The sequence below is a fragment of the Calonectris borealis genome, chromosome 23 (assembly GCF_964195595.1).
Source record: "Calonectris borealis chromosome 23, bCalBor7.hap1.2, whole genome shotgun sequence".
NCBI lineage: Eukaryota > Metazoa > Chordata > Aves > Procellariiformes > Procellariidae > Calonectris > Calonectris borealis.
In genome coordinates, this window is record NC_134334.1 from 6,913,394 (window position 1) to 6,932,223 (window position 18,830).

An 18,830-nucleotide genomic window follows, 5' to 3' on the forward strand; every position below is an offset into this window, starting at 1 on the left:
GGGAAGGACAAGGATCCTTCAAAAACACCCAGAGAAACGCCGTTGCCAAAATGGTTAAAGCAAACGGGGGATGTAGGAAGAGGGAAATCTCAGCATCCCCTCTGGCACTCAGCTGGTCACTATGAGCATCCTGTATGTGGGATGGTGGATCTGCCAACGGAAAGGCTAAAGCACTGCCAAGGGCCGGGAAGAGCCAAAAAAACTGGCCGAAAACCTTACCAGAGGACCGGGGGCCAAGGATTACTCTTAAACAGGCACACGGAAAGCAGAGGTGTGGTGATGGACAAAGTTCACTGAGGTCCGAGTGCCAGGCGCAGCCGGGGGTAAGAAGGCAGGAGCGACCGCTGGAAGCATTTAACGGGCAATTCTCCATCTCTGGAAACATTTACATCACGACTGGCTGTATCTGCTCCAGCTCAACCAGGAATGCTCCCTGTAAGAACTTAATTACCCCTAGGGCCTTACAATTTATTGGCTGGGTCCAGCATTATCAGTGGAGGCCCAGACCCAAAACAGGCATGGAGCCATAAATAGCCTCTTATCTTCAAAACATCACGTACTTATGGGATGTGACTGTAAGACAGCCAGGACATACCCTTCTCCAGCACATCAGAAAGCTGCACGCCCCTCCAAGCCCTTGGCACATGTTTGCACCCTCCAAAACCCAAGCACAGCACAGCTGGGACAGCCCCCCACTGCTTCCCACACCTCTGCGATGGAGGAATAGCTCTGGGTCCTCGACACACGTGCACATCGCTGCCTCTGCACCCGCATCCCCAGCACACGGTGGTGGCAGATCTACTGCGTTGGACCTCAAAATAACATGCAAGCATAGGCAGGGAAGCCCGGCATGGAGCCCACCTGTAGGACACACATCTGCAAGGGCATAGCCCTACCAAAACCTACCAGCCAGCCCCAGACTGGGAGACCCCATGGAGCTCCAAGAGCTCCAACAGCTCTTGTTGTTGCTCTGCTTCTCCCTTTAGAACTGGACTTGGGCTGAGTCAGTGCTGGAGCTGACCTGGGAGCATCCAGCTGGGTCAGTGGTGGAACCGGGCTGTGGTGTTGGTGGGGCTGGAGAGGACTGGCACCAGGCTGGGTGCTGGAGCTGGGTCAGGAGCCCCACACCCTGGCTCTGCCCCCCAGGGAAGGAGCAGGAGGAAGGCAGTGCCCTGAAGAGGACACACTGTTGAGCCCTCAGGCTCCACACAGGGGTGGCCCGGCTCCACCTTGAGCTGGAGAAGACAGGTGGCAGCCTGGATCTTCTACAGACCACCTAGCTGACCAGGTTTCTCCTCTTCCCAGCACGTCACCAGCTCCTCTCCTCCTCAGAACCACCCGTGACCCCAAGGGATGACGCCACATGTCCCTGATAGCAAGAGCGTCACCACCACCTTCTGCAGAACAAAACCACCCCTTGTCACCACGGCAAGACCAAGACTCCCCGCGCTCGGCGCTGTACGAGTACAACAAAAGAAGAATGCGGTGGCGAATGCGGCGATCAGACGGATGGAGAGATGTCCTCCAAAGCTGGAGATGGCCGCAGGGTTCAATAGCTGGGACCAGCAGCCAGCGGCTGCCATCCCTGAGCAGGCAGAGACCCTTGCAGGCAGCGTTCGTCTACCGTCCAGTCCAAACGAGGGAGCAGGCAGCACAATAGCTCTGCCTCCGCCGTTGCAGAGCCAATGAATAAGGGAGGCAGAGAGAGAGAAATGCGCTTAATGTGCTGCATGGGAGGGACGGGGGGGGGGAGAAGGGGGGAGGCGGCAGACAAAGAACAGGGAGATGGAGGAAAAAGATGCAGGCAGGGAGCAGGAGAAGGTGAAGCGGGGAGGACGGGGTTTGGGCGTATGGGGTTGGGGGGGGGGGGGGGAGGCGGCGCGGGAAGGCGCGTGCACGGAGCCCCTCGCCAGCGCGGCGGAAAGGAGCCGGGAAGCGAGCGGAGGAGCGGAGGGAAGAGGAGCGGGCAGGCAGCCCCTCGCAGGGCCCTGCGGGATTGGCGAGCAAGGCCCAGCAAAATGAAAATCTCTTAACCACACAGAATTGTTAACTGCCCCCAAATCCTTTTGTGCTGGGGCTGCAAGCTTAGAAGAGCTTAAGCTGTTAGATGCATGAACTTCCTCCATAAATATCCCTTGTGTACACTGCCGCGAGCAGGCTCGCGCTGTGCTAGCCAGATGAAAAACCCAGAGGAGAAAATGAGCAACTCCTTCCAGCGCCTCGCAGCTGCACCGAGGGGCCGGCCAGTGCTCGGGATGCCCTTTTCCACCCAGAGCCCTTGGCGGGGCAGGACCAGCGAGCCATGTCCCCCCTCCCGCTCCCCGCCACGTCCCGTTTGGGTGAGCGAGCCGTGTGAGAGCACTTTGCCCTGAAAGCCAGCTCAGATTTGCTTTTGTTTTGCTTCTGGAAAAGGGCCCAGATTCCCTCCCAATCCTCGAAACACGAGAAAACCTGCCGGCCACGTGTACAAGTGAGTCCCCCCAAACCAGGCGGCTCCTTCGCTGCCTCTGCGGGGACCGGGGGCAAGGACACGACGGGAGATGGGCAGGGATGCAGGGCTGCATCCCGCAGGACCTTCCCGAGTTGAGCTGGGGAGAAGTGCCCTTTCTCTGCCCAACCGAGCCAGGTGACCAGTCCCTTCCCCAGTCCTCTGCGTGGCTCACTGGGGGTGCTGGGAGAGGATGGGGATGCTACGGGTGTCCTGCTCCATGGCTGGCTCTCCTCCCGGTCCCCACACTTCTTCTGGGGGCTGCTGGGGGAAGACGGAGGATGTGTCCCAGTCTGGCACAGTCCTGGGGTCCCATCCAGCCCCAAGTGGGAAGGGGAAGGGGAAGAAGAAGAGGAAGGGGAAGGGGAAGAGGAAGGCAGCCCCGGCGCCAGCTGCCCCACGGAGACGGCAGGCTGCCGGCCACCGCGTGATTAATGACGGTGGGGAGCGCGGGGCCGGGCACACGCCAGCACCGGCTGGAGAAACAGCTGCCGAGGTACCGGACCTCCCAAAATCCTGCTGTTGCGCAGACAAAGAGGAGACCCTCCCTCCTGCTCGCTCCCTCCACCTTGGCCCCCCGCTCCTGCCTGCTCTGCCTCCCCTCCCGGCCCCGCCGGGCCGGGCTGCAGGGCCAGGGCTCTGCAGCAGGAGACCTGGGGCACGCAAAGGGACTGTCCCTTGGCGGGGCTGGCAGCGGGACAGGGGAGCCCCGAGAAACCAAAGCTGCATCAGAGCAAAGCGCTGTGCAGGGCTGGGTCTGCTCGGGGGGGGGAAAAAAAACCAAAAGGCTGAGATGGAAAAGCTGACATGAATCATTTTGGCTTTCTGGTGTTGCTATGAATGCTTCACTTGGGCGTCGTAAAACACCCGTCTTCCCTTCGGGGCTGGGATTAGGCAGGCTCCCTTTCCATATTGCGCTGCAGCAGGACTTCCTTGCTGTCCCCATCCCCAGCACCGTCCCTGCTACAGCTGGAGGACGCCTGATCACCCCAAGTTCAGTGGGAAGAGATGTTGAGTGGCTCAGCGAGGAGCACGGATATTCAATGACATCCCCAGCACATCAGGACGCTTGACGCATGAACAGCCCAGCCACCAGCAGAAGATGCGGTGCCCTCTCCAAGGGCCCTCCAACCTGCAGTCCCAACCAAGCGTGGCCAGAGACTGCCCGTGCCCCTCTCCGGTGTGTCCATCTCCTTCCCCATGCTTGCTCGGTGCTACCCGGCCACCCCTTCCCGCAGCAAGAAGCGAGGAGGCGCAGCTCCTTCCTTGCACTCTTCAATGCCCACTGACGTATCTATAATTGATCTCAAAGAAATCTGCTTGGAGTGTGCCGATGCTATCGAAACTGTAATGGGATTTGGATGTTCAGCCAGGACAGAGGGGAAAAGAGTCCATCTGCAAAATGCCACCGTTTGCTCTGTGCATGGTACAGCCGCAGCTGCCCATTAAACATGGAGCTCTCGGGTCCCCATCTCTCTCCCCAGCAGCTCCTTTCTCAACCTCCCCAAGCCCACGCATGACTGGGGAGGAGCATGGAGATGGGTTTGCTCCAGGAGCACTGGAGAGCATGAAAGCACCATCCCACGGTGCTTTCAGGGATGGTGGTGCAGAGGCTCTTGCTTGCCTGAGACCACACTGGCTCCATGGTGCTCAGTTGAGCTGAGCAGGCTCTCCTAGAGTCTGCTTTGAACATCTAGAGGGGCAGGAGAACACCTACAGTGCAAGAGAACATCTACATAGCAGGAGAACATCTACAGGGCAGGAGAACATCTACAGTGCAGGAGAACATCTACAGTGCAGCAGAACATCTACAGGGCAGGAGAACATCTACAGTGCAGGAGAACATCTACAGGGCAGGAGAACATCTACAGTGCAGGAGAACATCTACATAGCAGGAGAACATCTACAGGGCAGGAGAACATCTACAGGCAGGAGACCTCTGGCTGCTGAGGGAACTCGGGGGCCAGGCTTGGAGGTGCCCAGGTCAGAGAGGTGAGCCTGGCCCTGACCATGACCCATCCTGGGCCATTTGCACCTCACCAGGAAAATGCTGCAGACAACTTGCTCCCTCCCACCGCATCACCTTTGGGTGCCTGCACTCCCGCTCCCCTCACCCCAGAAGCATTTCAGCCCACGTCAAGGCACAGGGTGCAAACCGAAGGGAAAATAGCCCCAGTATTTTGGGGGGTGACTGCAGATCGGTGGCACGCACCATGGCTACACACACGTGTGTCCCTCCAAGACCTGGAGAGCATAGAGGGCACCAGCAACAGGCCGGCACCCCTGGACCCGGTGGCCCTGAGGACCCAGAGGTAACGCAGAACCTCTGCAACGGATGGATGAGCCCGAGGTAGGAATTGAGGAGCTGGGGAAGGAGTCAGTGTCCACACACACCCTCCTCTCCCACGTCCCCACGTGCTCCTCTCCCACCCCTGCCCAAGGAGGTCACTCCCAGGCGGCTCATGCAGATCCCAGCTGCAAATCCCAACTGCACAGCCCCACCGGCAGTGAGGCGAGTGCGCGGAGCGAGACCGAAGGCAAGCGGTTACCTCTGCAGATGGTCCCGTTTTCCACCGACTCGTAGCCCGCCCGACACATGCAGCGGCCGATGGGCACCAGCCACTCGCCGTCCCCATTGCAGTAGAGCTTGATGGGCACGTCCACCTCCTCTGCGTTGGTGATGCATGTCCCCCGGGCTGCCACCAGCGAGGTGCTCTCCGCTCCAGAGAGGGTTTCTTGGAAGACGGCCCCGTTCTGAATCACGCGGGGACATTTGCGGTAGAAGACGCGGACGGCAATCAAGGACATGCAGCCTCCGTAGTCCTGGAAGGCCAGGTAGAAACCATTCTTGGAGACAGGCCCAAAACTGCGCACCTCGGTGTTAATCTTCATCACCCGTCCACCTAGGTCCACCTGCGAGAAGCTCTCGTCGGCAGCAATTGTGTCCACCTTCATCCAAGGATTCTCCATCCAGTTAGGAAAAGTCTTGGTGGCCGAGTCAAAGTCCGACTCAAAATAGTAGAGGTTAAAAGTCTCCTTACAGGAGCCTGGGACATTAGGGATGCTGCTGCAGTCCCGGACAGAAAATTTCATCTCCACGTGGATGCGATGCGCTCCTCGCCTCCGGATGTACTTGGTCCGGAGCCAGTTGTTTTGGCTGGATTCAAAGACGTTGCACACCTGGTAGGTGCGAATCGTGTTCATGTTCTCGTCGTACCCGCTCACCTCTTCCCACTGTGGGCAGGACACAGAAAGTCAAGGGGCTGCACCCAACTGATCTTCCCCACCCACCTCGCCTCTTCCCAACCCCGCCGTGTGCCACGACCAGCCACACCACCCCGTGCCCACCCCACCCCATCGGTGCCCAGCACAGCTCCAGCACCACCCTGCAAGCACCACGCGCCTCCAACCCGTGGGTTTAACCCACACTGCGCGCCCGGCAGGCTCCGTGCCGCGGGGACAAGGTGGCCCAAGCCCTCAGCAGAGCTCGGGGCCATCTCGCTGCCAGCAGCACCGTGCTCCGTGCCCAGATTTATGGTAAAACATCTCTGCCGGGTGGCACGGTGGGGCCACGCACCTCCTCTGCAGGCGGTAATGTCTTTAGCAGGGGCTCTCGCCCGTGGGCTGCAGCGTACGGCAGAGCCTCCCGGCAAAGTAACACGATGCCTTTAGCAGATGTATTCCCACCGCTGCAGCTACAGTTACAGCCGTGGCAGACAGGACCCGCTTTCTCAGGAGCGCGTTAACGCGGCCGTAAAACCTCCTCGCCGGCTGCAGCCCGAGCAACGCTGCGAGGGGCGGCCGGCCGGCGGCGCAACGGGCCAGTAGCCAGCAGCCGCTCCCCAGAGGCAGGAGGGAAGGTTTATGGGAGTCTGGCTGACCCCGCTGCGTACCCAGAAAGGGAGATGCTGGGCTAGACCCTGCTGGTAGCCCTCCTCCCTGCCCCTTCCAGGGACAGACCGCTTTGGGGTCCCTCCTGCAGGTGTGCACAGGTCCCAGCCCCAGCTCTCCTAAACTGGATGGACGGGATGTCCTGCGAGCACGACAGTGACATCCTTCCCGGCGAGACAGCTCGGAGCTGACATATTTCCCCATGGGAAGCTCAGCCAAGCTCCCCCCAGCCGATTAACAGCTGACTTTGCCAGCTCTGGAGGAGCCTCTGGGGCTGCTGTGACACCTCCCGGCCCTGCCCAGCTCCCTGCCCTTTCCCCAAGCTGGTTTTTTTCCAAATCCTTCAGCGTTTGTTGTTGTCTCCATCCTTTGTAGGACGGGGAGACTTCAGGGCGGGTGATGCACCAGGCAAGGGCAATGCTGCAGGCTGTAAGCGGTCACCGCTCCTCTGCGGTGTGCCGAGGGTCTTTGCGGGAGGAGAACCTTTCACTTGGTTCACCAGAGCATCGCCCCCAGCCCAGACCTTGCCGGAGGGGCAGAGCATCTCCCCATGCCGCCCTCTCCCCACCCGCAGCACCCTCGGGACGGGGGTCCAGCAGCCCCAGCCTGGCTTCTCATGAACTTGTTCATAAACCTGCACAAGTGGAAGCCGAGCTGTTTCCCAGGGACGTGAAACCCTGAGCACGACCCTGCCCTGGATGCAGGATCGTGACACCCAGGGCAAGGCGGCAGCACAGCCCGGATCCGGCGTCAGTGCCAGGACCGAGGTCCGCAGGGAAAACCCTGCGGGAGCAGAGCCCATCAGCCTGCAAACGGCCTCGCAAGGGCATCCAGGACTGCAGAGGGAGGCTCACGAGGTGGGAGACAGATTGCTCCTCGCACATCAAGGCTAACAGCCCAACAGAAGGCTGTCAGGGAAGATCCCCAAGCAGCTCCAAGCACTTCTGACTGGCAGTGGCTGCAAAGCTGCTGCCGTGGCTGGGGGAGGAGGAGAGCATCCTCGCAAAACGCAGGGGGAGCATTCGCTTTATTTTCCAGAAATAAATATGGCGTGGTAGTGGAAAATTGCAAGATCTCCCCATTTTTGAAGGCACCGGTTGGGGGGCGGAGGGTGAAGGAATGAAGGACAAGGCACAGAGAAGCAATTCCTTCCCCTGCCCTGCCTCTGACGTGGCTCTCCCTCGCCTGGACCACTCCGGACACCCACTCTGAAACGGCGTGAAAGTCACCGACACCCAGGGCTGCCCACTCCCTGCCCCATCCCCACCCACGGCGGCACAGCCCCAGGCAGGGCTCAGGACACGAGCCTGAAGAGCTGAAGGCCAGGCAGGAGCAGCACGTGGTGGAAGGAGAGCGTCTCCAGCCTGGGGATGGACAGTAGATGGTGGTGGCAGGGCACGGGGACACCTACAAGCAGCACGGGAGCTCCACAGCCGAGAGGAAACGGCCTCAAGTTGCGCCAAGGGAGGTTTAGATTGGACATTAGGAGAAATTTCTTTGCTGAAAGAGTGGTCAGGCCTTGGAACAGGCTGCCCAGGGAAGTGGTGGAGTCACCATCCCTGGAGGTATTTAAAAGACGGGTAGATGAGGCGCTTAGGGACATGGTTTAGTAGGCATGGTGGTGTTGGGTTGACGGTTGGACACGATGATCTTAGAGGTCTCTTCCAACCTGAATGATTCTATGATTCTGTGATTCTATGAAAAAGCAACTGTTGGGCTTTCAGCTCATTAATAATCACCAAAGAGGCAATAAACAGGAGAAGCACCCAACAGCTTTTGTCTTCCAGGTGATGCCGGCTGCACCCAACCTTGCCGAAGCCAAGCCACCCATGATAAGATGCCCTGCCTTGTCCTGGCAGCGGGCATGAGGCCGCACTGGGAGAAGCCGTGAAGGCACCGCAGCACCAGCACCCACGACGTGCACAGCGCAGGGCACGATGCGTGCCGCGTCCCCCCCCTGCCCGGAGGTGGGGACGGGACGTGATTCCCACCAGCAACGCCGGGGCTGCACTGGACTTTCCAGACAGGTATTTCCATCCTGCTGGGGATGGGGGACCTGGCAGCACCCCGGGGGCCAATGCTGCCTGCTCAGCACCCTCCCGCATCCCTGCAGCAGCGAGCAGGGGGGCTCCCGAACTCCCTTTTCTCAGCTGGGAGAGAAAGTCACCCCCGTGCACCAGCCCCTGCGCTTCCTCAACGCTTAGTTAGAAGCCTCTCCCTTTCTCCTCGCTCTCTAATTAACATGCCGGGAGCTCAAAAGAAGAAGGCAGCACAATAATACGGGGAGACGGCTTCCAGCAGGCCCAGGCCTCATTACCGCCGGGGCTGGGGAGCCGGGAGCAAGACATGCTTTACATATGGAAACACCGCAAACAAGAAAGGCTGGGCGAGGAGAGAAAAAGACTTGACCTCTGCTCCCGCCTATTGTGCACCCGTCATCCCCCTTCGGCGACCGGGCCGGCGCTGGCGGGGCGGCCGGGCTCGCGGGCGGGCGCGGGGCTTTATCATGGTGATGGGGGACCGGTGCCGGGAGTGCCCGCGCCCCAGCACGGCCGGGCTGCTCGGGAGCCGGGTTTAATCTCCTCGATGGAGGCTTTTCTCGGCCGTTTCTTTTCTTCTGCCAAGTCGGCTCGGGGAGGGGGCTTGCTGTCAGCCCTGGGGTGAGGTCCACAGAAATGTCTTCATCCAGCCCCTGCGGAGGGTGGATGGAGGGCAGGATGGAGCCCGAGCTACCACCTCCACGGACAGAGATGGAAAACATCTCCAGGCTTTGGCTGGGCTGGATCGGGCCACCCGAGCCCGAGGGAGCAGGTCGGGGGGGTGTCGGGCACTGGGGCTCCACGCTGCTGTCAGCCACCGCAGCCAGAGCAGGGCGGGATGCTCTGAAGCACCTCCACGCCCCGTGCAAATCCCGTGGGACACGGAGGTGGCTGGGAACGCTCCGGTTTTGTGTCGTGAGCGGAAGGGTGCAGAGATGCACTGCCTTGTCTAAGCTCTTCTTTAAAGGAGCTTGTTCTGGGTGGTCTTGGGATGTGGCACCAGTAAAGTGGAGAGACAGTCACTGCTGAGCCAGCGAATGACCCTCCATGAGATGCCAGGGATGCTGGACAGTCATTGCAGGGCTTGACCAAACGGCTGCTGTGGGTGCAACCTGGCAGGCCAATGCCCTCATCCTTTTCTGCTACAAGCGACAGGCAAAGTGAGCTACTGGGGACAAACCATGGTGGCCTTGGCATTTCATTTCTGCCTCTCGCTGATTTTAACTGGCTGCAGGTCAGTATGATTTCTCCAACATCACGTTGGCCTGATTCTGGTAAGAATTACACTCCTCCAGCCCTGGGGTAGCTTTTGGAAGCGTCACCTCCTAGAAAACTACTGGAAACCTCAACTGTCATCCTCTTTTGTGCTCTTCCCACTAGACCTTTTCAGGTGGCCAAGGCACTCTGCTTCAGTGGGTGACTTTTGTTGAGCCATCCCACCTACCTTCACCTGCAGCAGGAGACCCCAGACTCAGCTCCGGGCCCCCGTAACGCGACAGGACAACTTACCCCCGAGGGAGGATGCACCATCCAGCCCAGCTCTGCCGTTGCCGTTGTGGAATCCATCAGCGTCTCTGCAGGAGGAAGGTGAAACAAGGAGTCAGTGGCTGTCCGGTCAACGGCCTGAGGCTGGCGAAGGGGAAAGAGGTGGCGAGGAGCCAGCCCAGGGCTGCAGCCATCGAGCCCAGCCTGCGCCGAGCCCTCTGGCCAGATATCAGCCGGGGAGGAGCCTGGAATCAGTCCCTCCACCAGATTTGCTTCTCCATCCATTGCCTATCGCTCCCTGGTCCCCTTGTCCCCTGCAATGCATGGGAGCACGTGCTCTTCCACCCACCAGCCCAGCTGGACTTTCCTCCTCAAAGTCCAGACTCAGGGTACCACAGCCCCGGAGCAGCTCTGCTGCTGCAGACGAGGAGCCCAGCCTGAGCAAGTTTCCTCCAGTTTCTTTTGCAAAAGCGGGATATTTTTTTCTCAGCGTTTTGCACGGTAGGCAGAATCCTTGGTGATGCAGTAGCACACGGGAAGGAACAGCACTTTTAGGACTTAAAAGTACTAAAAAATTAAACCAACGTTAAAGCTGGTTTTCCAGGCGATTTGGGTTGAAATAGGTCAGGCGATGCTACTGCTGACCAGCTCAGAGAAGTCTCCCTAAGCCACATGGGCAGAGAAGCCTCCTCATCCTTTCTACAGCTCATCACGCTTCCAGCACGGAAGTTTTTTCATCCCCAATAGCTATAGGTTGGCCTAACCACACTGATGGCATGAGGAGGGATGCTCAGTTTCTGGCACCCCAGTGCCTGGGCTAACTCGTATAGGTGTTCCCCATCCAGCACGGGAACGGCCCCAGCAGGAATACTTTGGACAGACCCTTCCATGAGTGGTTTCCCCAAGCTGGGGAACCGTCCATCCTCCAGGTCTGCGGTCGCAAGCTCGTTGCAACACGGGGATTTTTCTGCACCGTGCCCAATGCTGACGTATTAAGAAAATAAGACAATATTCCGGTGTTTAGGAAACGCAAAGGTTTCAGCACACTGAGGTTGGGCATGGGAAAAGCGTGACGCTTGTGGGACAGACTGTACAGGCCAGCATACGGCCCGTGATTCTGCAGCCGAGACCACAGTGATACCCACGGAAGAAATTATATCCCTCTGCTCTGTAGGGAGAATGTGAATCTGCCCCGGATTTCAGCGCACGCACTCGGGATGCCAACCGCCTTTGCAGGGATACTGGAAAGCATCCATCACAGGCACCCGCAGGACAGAAACACGAAATTCAGCTTGCAGCTGCACCTTCCCCGCCCTCCCAGTTAGTGCAGGACAGGCAGGGGAAGAGCCCAGCTTTAGGGCTCTGCAGCTCTTAGGAAAAAGCATCTTTTGCACAAGACGTACACCCGCTCCGCGTCAGCTCACCGGGAGCGCTCAACCGGGAGAACCCCAATATAGTCGAGAACTCCAGCCACCATCCTATAACCCAACAAACGGTGCCAGTTCCCACGGCCACAACAGGGATGGAGAGTTACCGGCTGTAACCGGGTCCCGTTGCTACTCTTCAGCACCAAAAAACCCAAGCATCCTGCCACGAATCCCCCAAAAGCAGCTCCACCTTCTCCACTTTCACTACGTTCAACAAAAACGAAGGAAGAAAAGCTCAGCCTTGAGCAGACCCATCATTTAAGAGACAAGCCTGGATGCAGAAACGGCTGTTGTTCAGCCGACAGCGCACGTGAACTCCCCTTTTCCCACCGGCAAGGCAAAAAGTGCCTCGGCACAGATACGCTCCTTGCACCTACTTCTGGCAGTAAATCATTTTCAGACTGTGGGTTGTTCGTTACTCCTGGTTAGAGCCAGCGGTTTCCAGTTCACAGGAAACCAGGATTTCAAAATTTGGTTTTATTCCAAGAGTAAAAAGCAAAAATAGTTCTTTTCAAATTTTCCCACTAGGAAGAGTTCTGGAAAACAGCTAGCCCAGAAATGTTGTCATTCAGATTTATGAAATTTCTTTTTAAACTGAATATTTGTTTACATAGTTCAATAATAGTGTTTATTTTATCAGAGGATCTGGCTTTTTCATTAAAACACCAGTGGCACTTTGATCTAAAAGGAAATCAACATTTTTCACCCGGTGCTAGCTGCAAGCGGCATTACTTTAAAAAACCCTTGAATTTGTTACTTTATCTTAACTATCAATGACAGTGGTGCATAGTAAGTATATTAATAGCAGTGACTATAATGTAAAAGAAGATATACTCTAAACCAGTGTAAATAATTCTCCAAATAAAAATAATATTTTGAAGCATTTTTCATTTTTAAAAGCCTTTCGTTTAATGAAAACTCGGTGCAATGGAAATGTTACGCTTTACTGCAGCGCACGCTGCCCGCAGCCCTCGCCGTTGCCCCTTACCCTCAGCTGAAGAACTGCACATCTCCTGGGAGCTACGCATCCACCCCAGCTGGCCCAAGGACATCTTGTTTTGAGACACGGCAAGGAGGAGTAGAAATGTGCAGATTTTAAGCAGGTTTTTCCAATGGTCAATTATCTTCTCATACAAAAGGTCTTCCATTAATTTTAGGCTGAATTTACACTGTTCAGCTGCCAGCTATTAGATTTCCATTTACTCGGACAAAGACTCTGCTCTCCAAAACCTCCTTTCCCTCTTGTGGTGCTTAAGGGTTGCAAATGAATCATCTCCAAGATAACTAAATTAGCTGAACTCCCTTATTCTTCCACCCTAAAACAGGTTCCTTTCTTCGAGGCTCCTGTTTATCAACCTTCTTTGTGTAGGGTGGACCCCAAGACCGTGGTCCCCATTGCAGACAGCTGTAACATCCCAATCCACCCCTTTTTGCACAGCTTTTCTACCAAATTGCTGCCCTGTCTGAAGTTCATTTGGAGATGGGTGGCCGTGTTAGCACTTAGCAGTAGTTGCCTGAATTACAGAAAATTGTGAATAACTGGTCCCCGTGAATCAGAGCAAACCCGGTTAGCCGCACTGACTGCAGAAGCAGATGTGAGCCAGGATGAGTTTCAACGGTGGTGGTGGGTTTGCTCCATCATCCATTGATGGCTGACTTCAAAACACCTTATTGCACCACATAACGGCCTGCCAGAGAGTTATCTTGCCCATATACCTGGCCAGGAGCACCCCTCACCTCCACCTGAGGTCGAGGAGGCCACGTGGTCCTCCAGGGAAGATCACTGTCTCATCCCTAAGAAGTTTCTTATTTCCAAACAAAAGAAGTGCATTAACTCATTTCTCCAGCAAACAAAACCAGGAGCGACGTCCAATGAACCAACACATCCCTCATCTGCAGGGGCTTCTCTCTGCCTCTCTCCCAGGCTCAGACCTGCTCAGACCTCCACAGCAAGAGGTAGTGGTGGGCAGACTGCGGTGGGAGGAAGGCCCTGTGAAGATGCTGCCAAGCCCTGCTCTGACATCCCATCCTGAAAGTGCTGACACGGGCTCCGAACTAGCAACCAATAAACCGGGAAGGTTCAAGAAAGCAAGAGAAGGCCCTACCACCCACCTCTGCCACGCAAGAGAAAGGCTGAGATTCCCCCGAGGTCTATTTCTCCTTCAGCTGGATGGGGTTTTATTGCTGCAGAGGGACTGCGGAAGCTCATCAAAGAGGAATTTGCAAGATGATTGATTGTGGTTTGCAAGGATCTACACCAGGAGAAAGTAGCAGCAAAGAGAGCTCCTTAGCCTGCAAGGGAAATTGCAGCTCCAGCTTTGCCTGGGAGCTGAACCCAGTAAGACACGTGGAAAACAAGATTCAGTTTTACCAGAGAAGGTAATCATCCCTGAAGAGTAATTGCCAAGAGGAGCAGATCTTGCACTGCCTGCACCCTTCCCATCCCGGGTGAGCCAGGAGCTGGAGAAGCACGTGGTGCAGGAGCACCCACTGGGCAGGAGGTCGCCTTGGTTCCTTCTGGCCATCAAGGTATGATAACCAAGGAGATACTCATGGACATGTCTGAGTCGATGGGTGACTCCAGGCACCAAGACATCAGTCATACAGGGTTCTACAGGTGCAAGCCCCACACGAGGCGTGATAAGCCCCAAAGAGTAGGAACCCACCATCCTCCAGAAGCAGCTCCTCCACCCGCTGCCCTCAGCCCGCTCAGCCCCTTGCAACTTCTGCGCCCATGGTGACCCGTGGTGGGCGGCCATGGCCGTATCTCACCCAGCAGGTCTCCTGATCCTACCTGTGGGCTGCCCCAAGCTCATACCCTGCTCCAGGCACCCAAAGGACCAACTCCTGAGCTGGGGACAACAAAGACAGACCAATTTCTGGATGGGCAACCCCCAGCCCAACTGTTAGTGCCCTGCCAACCACGGAGAGGAGAAGGTGCCTGCTTCAACCAGCAAACTCGGCAGCTTCACTCACTGTCAGAGCCAACGCTTTCACGGTGCCGTCCTGCCCGTTTGGCAGTGCCAAATAACAGGGTGAGGGGCTGGTGCCTCGGCAGCCCCATAAAGACCCCCCTGACATCCAGGACAGAGCAACCCCCTGGCAAGGACGGCGACAACACGGAGCAAAGCCGCGTGGGAGCGGCAGGGATGGGTGTCTGGCCCCTGGCCCATCTCTGGTGGCTGGCGATAGCTGCAGCTCAGTGAAATGCTCTCTCCGGAGCAGCATTTTCTCAATATTGTTGTTTGTGTTCTTCCCTCCCGCGTGTTTATCTGCAGATTCACATGCTACCCACGGCATCATAAATAAATCTGCAGCTGCTCGAAACCAGCAGACGCAACCCTGGCCCGCTTCCCACCAGAAACCACGCTGCTCCCCACGGGACGGTTAGGAGATAAGTGCCTGTCCTTTTCACTTTGAAGATGCTTTCAATAAGCAACTTTCTGCCAGCGCTGGGGCCCGTCGCCGGCACTGCTGCTTTGCTACGAGGAGATGCCAGGGCTCCAGCACTTTTGCATCTAAAGATGCATCATCATCACCATACCACCACCTCCAGATGCTCAACAGCTACGCTAAGACGCCGGCAAGCTGAAGATCTGCTATGCCGATGACCTGGGTGGGGGGGCTCCTACGCTTCCGCGCCGTCTTCTTGCCGCTCAGCCACAAGCGAGATGAGTGTGGGGATCTCAGCTCCACCAGCTTTTCCCATCTGGCCAGGTTAGGATGGAGACTGGTGGGCAGACCTGGGTGGGGAGGACAAGATTGGGATCACCAGGCGGGGACTGGGGACACCAGCATGGGATGGCCAGGACCGGGGATGGAGAGTGACAGGAGCAAGGGACCGTGGCAGAGAGGCTGGAGGGGCAAGGGATTAACAGAGGAGCTGTGCACGTTGCGGACACACTTCTCTGTGTCCGGAAAAATAACTTCCATGGAGTTTTGCCAATTTAGACCAATTTAGAGCATCTGGCCCTGAGTTTCTCAGAAGTCCTGGCAAATCCTTCACATTCACAGGCTCCAAACTCATCCAGATAAAGAAACAGCTGGACAAATAAATAGCCCCACAGATAGCTGGAGCCTCCACCCTCATTTTTCCACCCACAACTTTTTCCCTTCCCCTTTCACTTCTCACGCCAGCTCCTCCCTCAGGGTAGGAAACTTGCCAGTATTTTAATCCTGGTACAATATTATTAACACGAGGACCAGTTGACCCAGGATCGCATCAGCTCTGGCCAGTGCTGGACGTGCAAAACAGGCAAGAAGTTGCCCAGACCTCTCCGATGAGCAAAGTCATCCCAAGGTGGGGAGACCGTGGCTCATCCCCACCTCCCAGACGTGACCTGGAAGCCCACCTAACGCACCTCATCGGATCAGGCCAGGCTGGAGGGATGCTGCAGAGCGGGCTCAGCGCCGGAGCCCAGCTGGGTGGAGCAAGACCGGGATCCGCGCCGGAGACGCCACAGCTTGGGACAACCTCCTCCGCGCAGGCACATGTGCTCCTGAAACCGCGTTTCCAGCCTGGCCTCAGGCACAGCCACCGCGTCCCCGTGCAGGGGGGGCGGCTAATGAGAAACCCGTCTGTCCCCCGCCCCGAGGAGCCCTTGCCGCAGATCTATTTACCCTTCCAGAAGTTGAAAGGCCCCTCTCTGCCTCCTGCGCTTTACTGGAGCCTTATTATAATATTTTTGCCAGCGAGAGCTGCGAGGGACTGAGCAAACCCAGTGGCCCTTCTCTGCAGCCCCGAGCTTTGCTTTGCCTGGCCGGTGGCCAGCGGAACAAACTGAAACCCAATCCCCCCCCCGGCCGACCCGCTGGCGCGGGAACAGCACGCTGCATTGTGAGCCGGCGGCTACAGGATATTTTGGATACTTCACTCAGGGATCCACTTAAACTCCAAGAGGGAGAGTGATTGATAGGGAGAGAGAAGAGGCAGTTGACTGAGCTGGGATGGGGACCGCCGGCATCCCGCCCTGCACCCACAGCCCCAAAGGCCACCCCAAGGGCAGCCGTAGCGGGTCGTGCCGGTGGTCCCGGTGCTGTGGACGCAGCAGAGAGGTACCTGGTCATTCAACACCCTTCCCTGAAAAATTAGGTCCAGCTAGACTCAGAGACCTAAGAATAAAGGTGATGTCCAGCATCTCCATCACCCAGAGCGCCTCTGACCTGCTAGCCAGCCCCCCAGGCCGATAGTCCTGGGGGCTAGCAAGGCACGGAGCGGGGAGGCCTGACCCCACAGCGCTGACAAGGGAAAGATGTCACCGCTTTTGGGGAGCCATGGAGCCTTCCCGGCTCCTCGGTTCACCAGGACGTCAGCCAAGCCCGCCTGCAAGCCCTGTGAAACAGGAGCCAGCCCCAGAGCCAGCGGGGGAGCAGGGGACGGTGCTGGAAGCCGGTGGGGCTCAGCAGCGCTCGCTGGGACGCCTTCAGCCATCTCCTGGGTGATGCTTGGCTGCTTGTGACACTCAGAGACAAAGAGATGTCCCCAGGACGCCCACAGTGGTTCCAGCAGCCCCACTGGAAAGTCCCCCTGCATTTTTCCACACCTTGCCGGGGCGGGGGCTGCCGGGAGCTGGGCTGTGCTTTCCCCATCCCCACTCAGATCCCTCCCTTCCCCTGACCCTCCACGTCCCGTCTGACCACATGCATCACTGGACCCATCCTCAGGGGACCAGGGCTGATGCTGTTGTGCAGAAAGCGGGGGCACCGAGACCCTCGGCTCCCAGACCTTGCTAAACTGGGAAATAAGGAAAGCAGGGCTTGGAGCGGAGCTGCACCCATACGGCATGCCAATGGGTGAGCTGGGAGCCGGTGCCGAGCACCACCGCGACCCAAAGCCAGCACGCTGCGAGGAGCAGCTTCACAGCTCCTCTTCTCCCTCCTCGGAAGCCATCGGTCGCCGCAGGCGTTGCCCTGCACGGTGCTGGCTGCTCTGCTGCTGGAAAGCTCAAAACCAAGGGGAAAGCTCAACTCAACAGTCCCAGGGGTCCTGCAAGTCATCCGAGCACGCGTCCTGCTTTCTAAGCGCCCAACTGACCATCAGTCCAGACACCGTCACTGCCAGGCAGACAAGTGCTGAGGATTGCCCCTCTCGTCTGCCCGGCCGGGAGGGATACGGCCCAGCTCTGGCTCTCAGCTGAGAGGGGCCAGGGCTGGGAATTCAGATTTTGTGATCTTTCAGCCTAGGGCCTCTGCTGAAGCAGGTTAGGTTCGATGCGAGGGAGGACCACGCTCCATCCAGCTGCCACATCGCCCCAGTCACGGCTGCAGATGCATCCTCTCCGGCCCCAGTTTCCCGACACCATCTGCCCGCGGTCAGCAGAAACCCAATAACCCCACCAGAGACCCCAGAAAGCTGCTCCAGCAGCACCAAGGACCCACGGTCCTTGCTGGCAGCATCTGCCCCAAAAGGAGCCGGGATTTGTAGGTGGTCCAAGTTCAGCCGAGGGCAGGCTGCTGGGAAGAGACAATGCAGATGCTAAATGCCAGCGAGCAGGGGCCCTCCTGCTGCTGCCGGGAATGTGGTAGCCACACAGAGAAGACACAGATGCAGACGTTTAACAGCCATTGCTACTGTCAGCGCTAATAACTCGGTCCCTGCAGTGGCACCGACCCCATCGTCTGCAAGACACCTCGCGGGAGGGAATCCCAGGGTTAAGCAAGCGTTGTCCTCACCCCCATCCAGCCTCATCCACCCCATCAGGACAGCCCAGCAAAGACTAAGTTCCCCACCGAGCCATCTCCCAGGAGGATGGAGCAAGGCCATGTCCCCCCCGAAAGCCTCTCCAGGGGCGGCAGGGACACCCTGGGAGGTTGGAGACCCCATGTCCACAAGCTCCTTCTGCAGATGCTCCAGCCCCGAAGGAGCCGGCAGCCTCCACCACGCGCTGCCCCAGTCCAGCTGTTAGCGTGGCACAGCCACCCTACGGGGCTGACCCCGCAGCACGGATGGACACACGTTCGTCACCGCTGGAGCCCAAACACGGAGCCACTACCAATGGTGTGCAGCAGCAGATGCCACGTACGGCTCCTGGCTGCAGCATCCGGGGGAAAGAGTTGCTTTATAACATAATAACCTGCTCCCACCGCCGTGGTTGGGGCCAACTAGTACAAGGTAATGCCCATGGTGCAGGGCCACCCCACCTAGTCCCCCTTGATACCCCAGACCCCTCTCCTGTATCCCAGACCCAGCATCCTGTATCCCCAGACCCAATCTCCTGTATCCCAGACCCACTCTCCTCTATCCCAGACCCAGCATCCTGTATCCCCAGACCCAATCTCCTGTATCCCCAGACCCACTCTCCTCTATCCCAGACCCACTCTCCCGTATCCCCGGGCACGGGGGCGAGGCGACCTCAGGAGATTTGGGATGCAGCAGGAAGGCTGCAGAGCATCACCAGGTAAAGAGCGCGTGCTCGGCTCTCATGTGACATCCATCCCTTTTCCCCACTAACCCCATCATTCGATGCGATGAGCGTTGAGGGCACCAGGAGGAGCTTCATG

At 57.8% G+C, this 18,830-nt stretch overlaps 1 protein-coding gene across 4 annotated transcripts in view; it reads right to left on the reverse strand.

Moving 5' to 3' along the window:
* EPHB2 (EPH receptor B2) overlaps positions 1-18,830 on the reverse strand; it is a 130,598-nt gene that overhangs the window by 81,707 nt on the left and 30,061 nt on the right. For 3 of the 4 annotated variants that reach the window (XM_075171962.1, XM_075171963.1, XM_075171961.1), the window contains exons 2-3: positions 9,928-9,992; positions 5,038-5,722 (exon numbers count right to left, since the gene is read on the reverse strand). In XM_075171962.1, coding sequence (XP_075028063.1) covers positions 5,038-5,722; positions 9,928-9,992 — 750 coding nt within the window. Of the gene's footprint in view, positions 1-5,037; positions 5,723-9,927; positions 9,993-18,830 lie in introns of those variants that run through there. The other variant, XM_075171964.1, reaches the window with a different exon arrangement.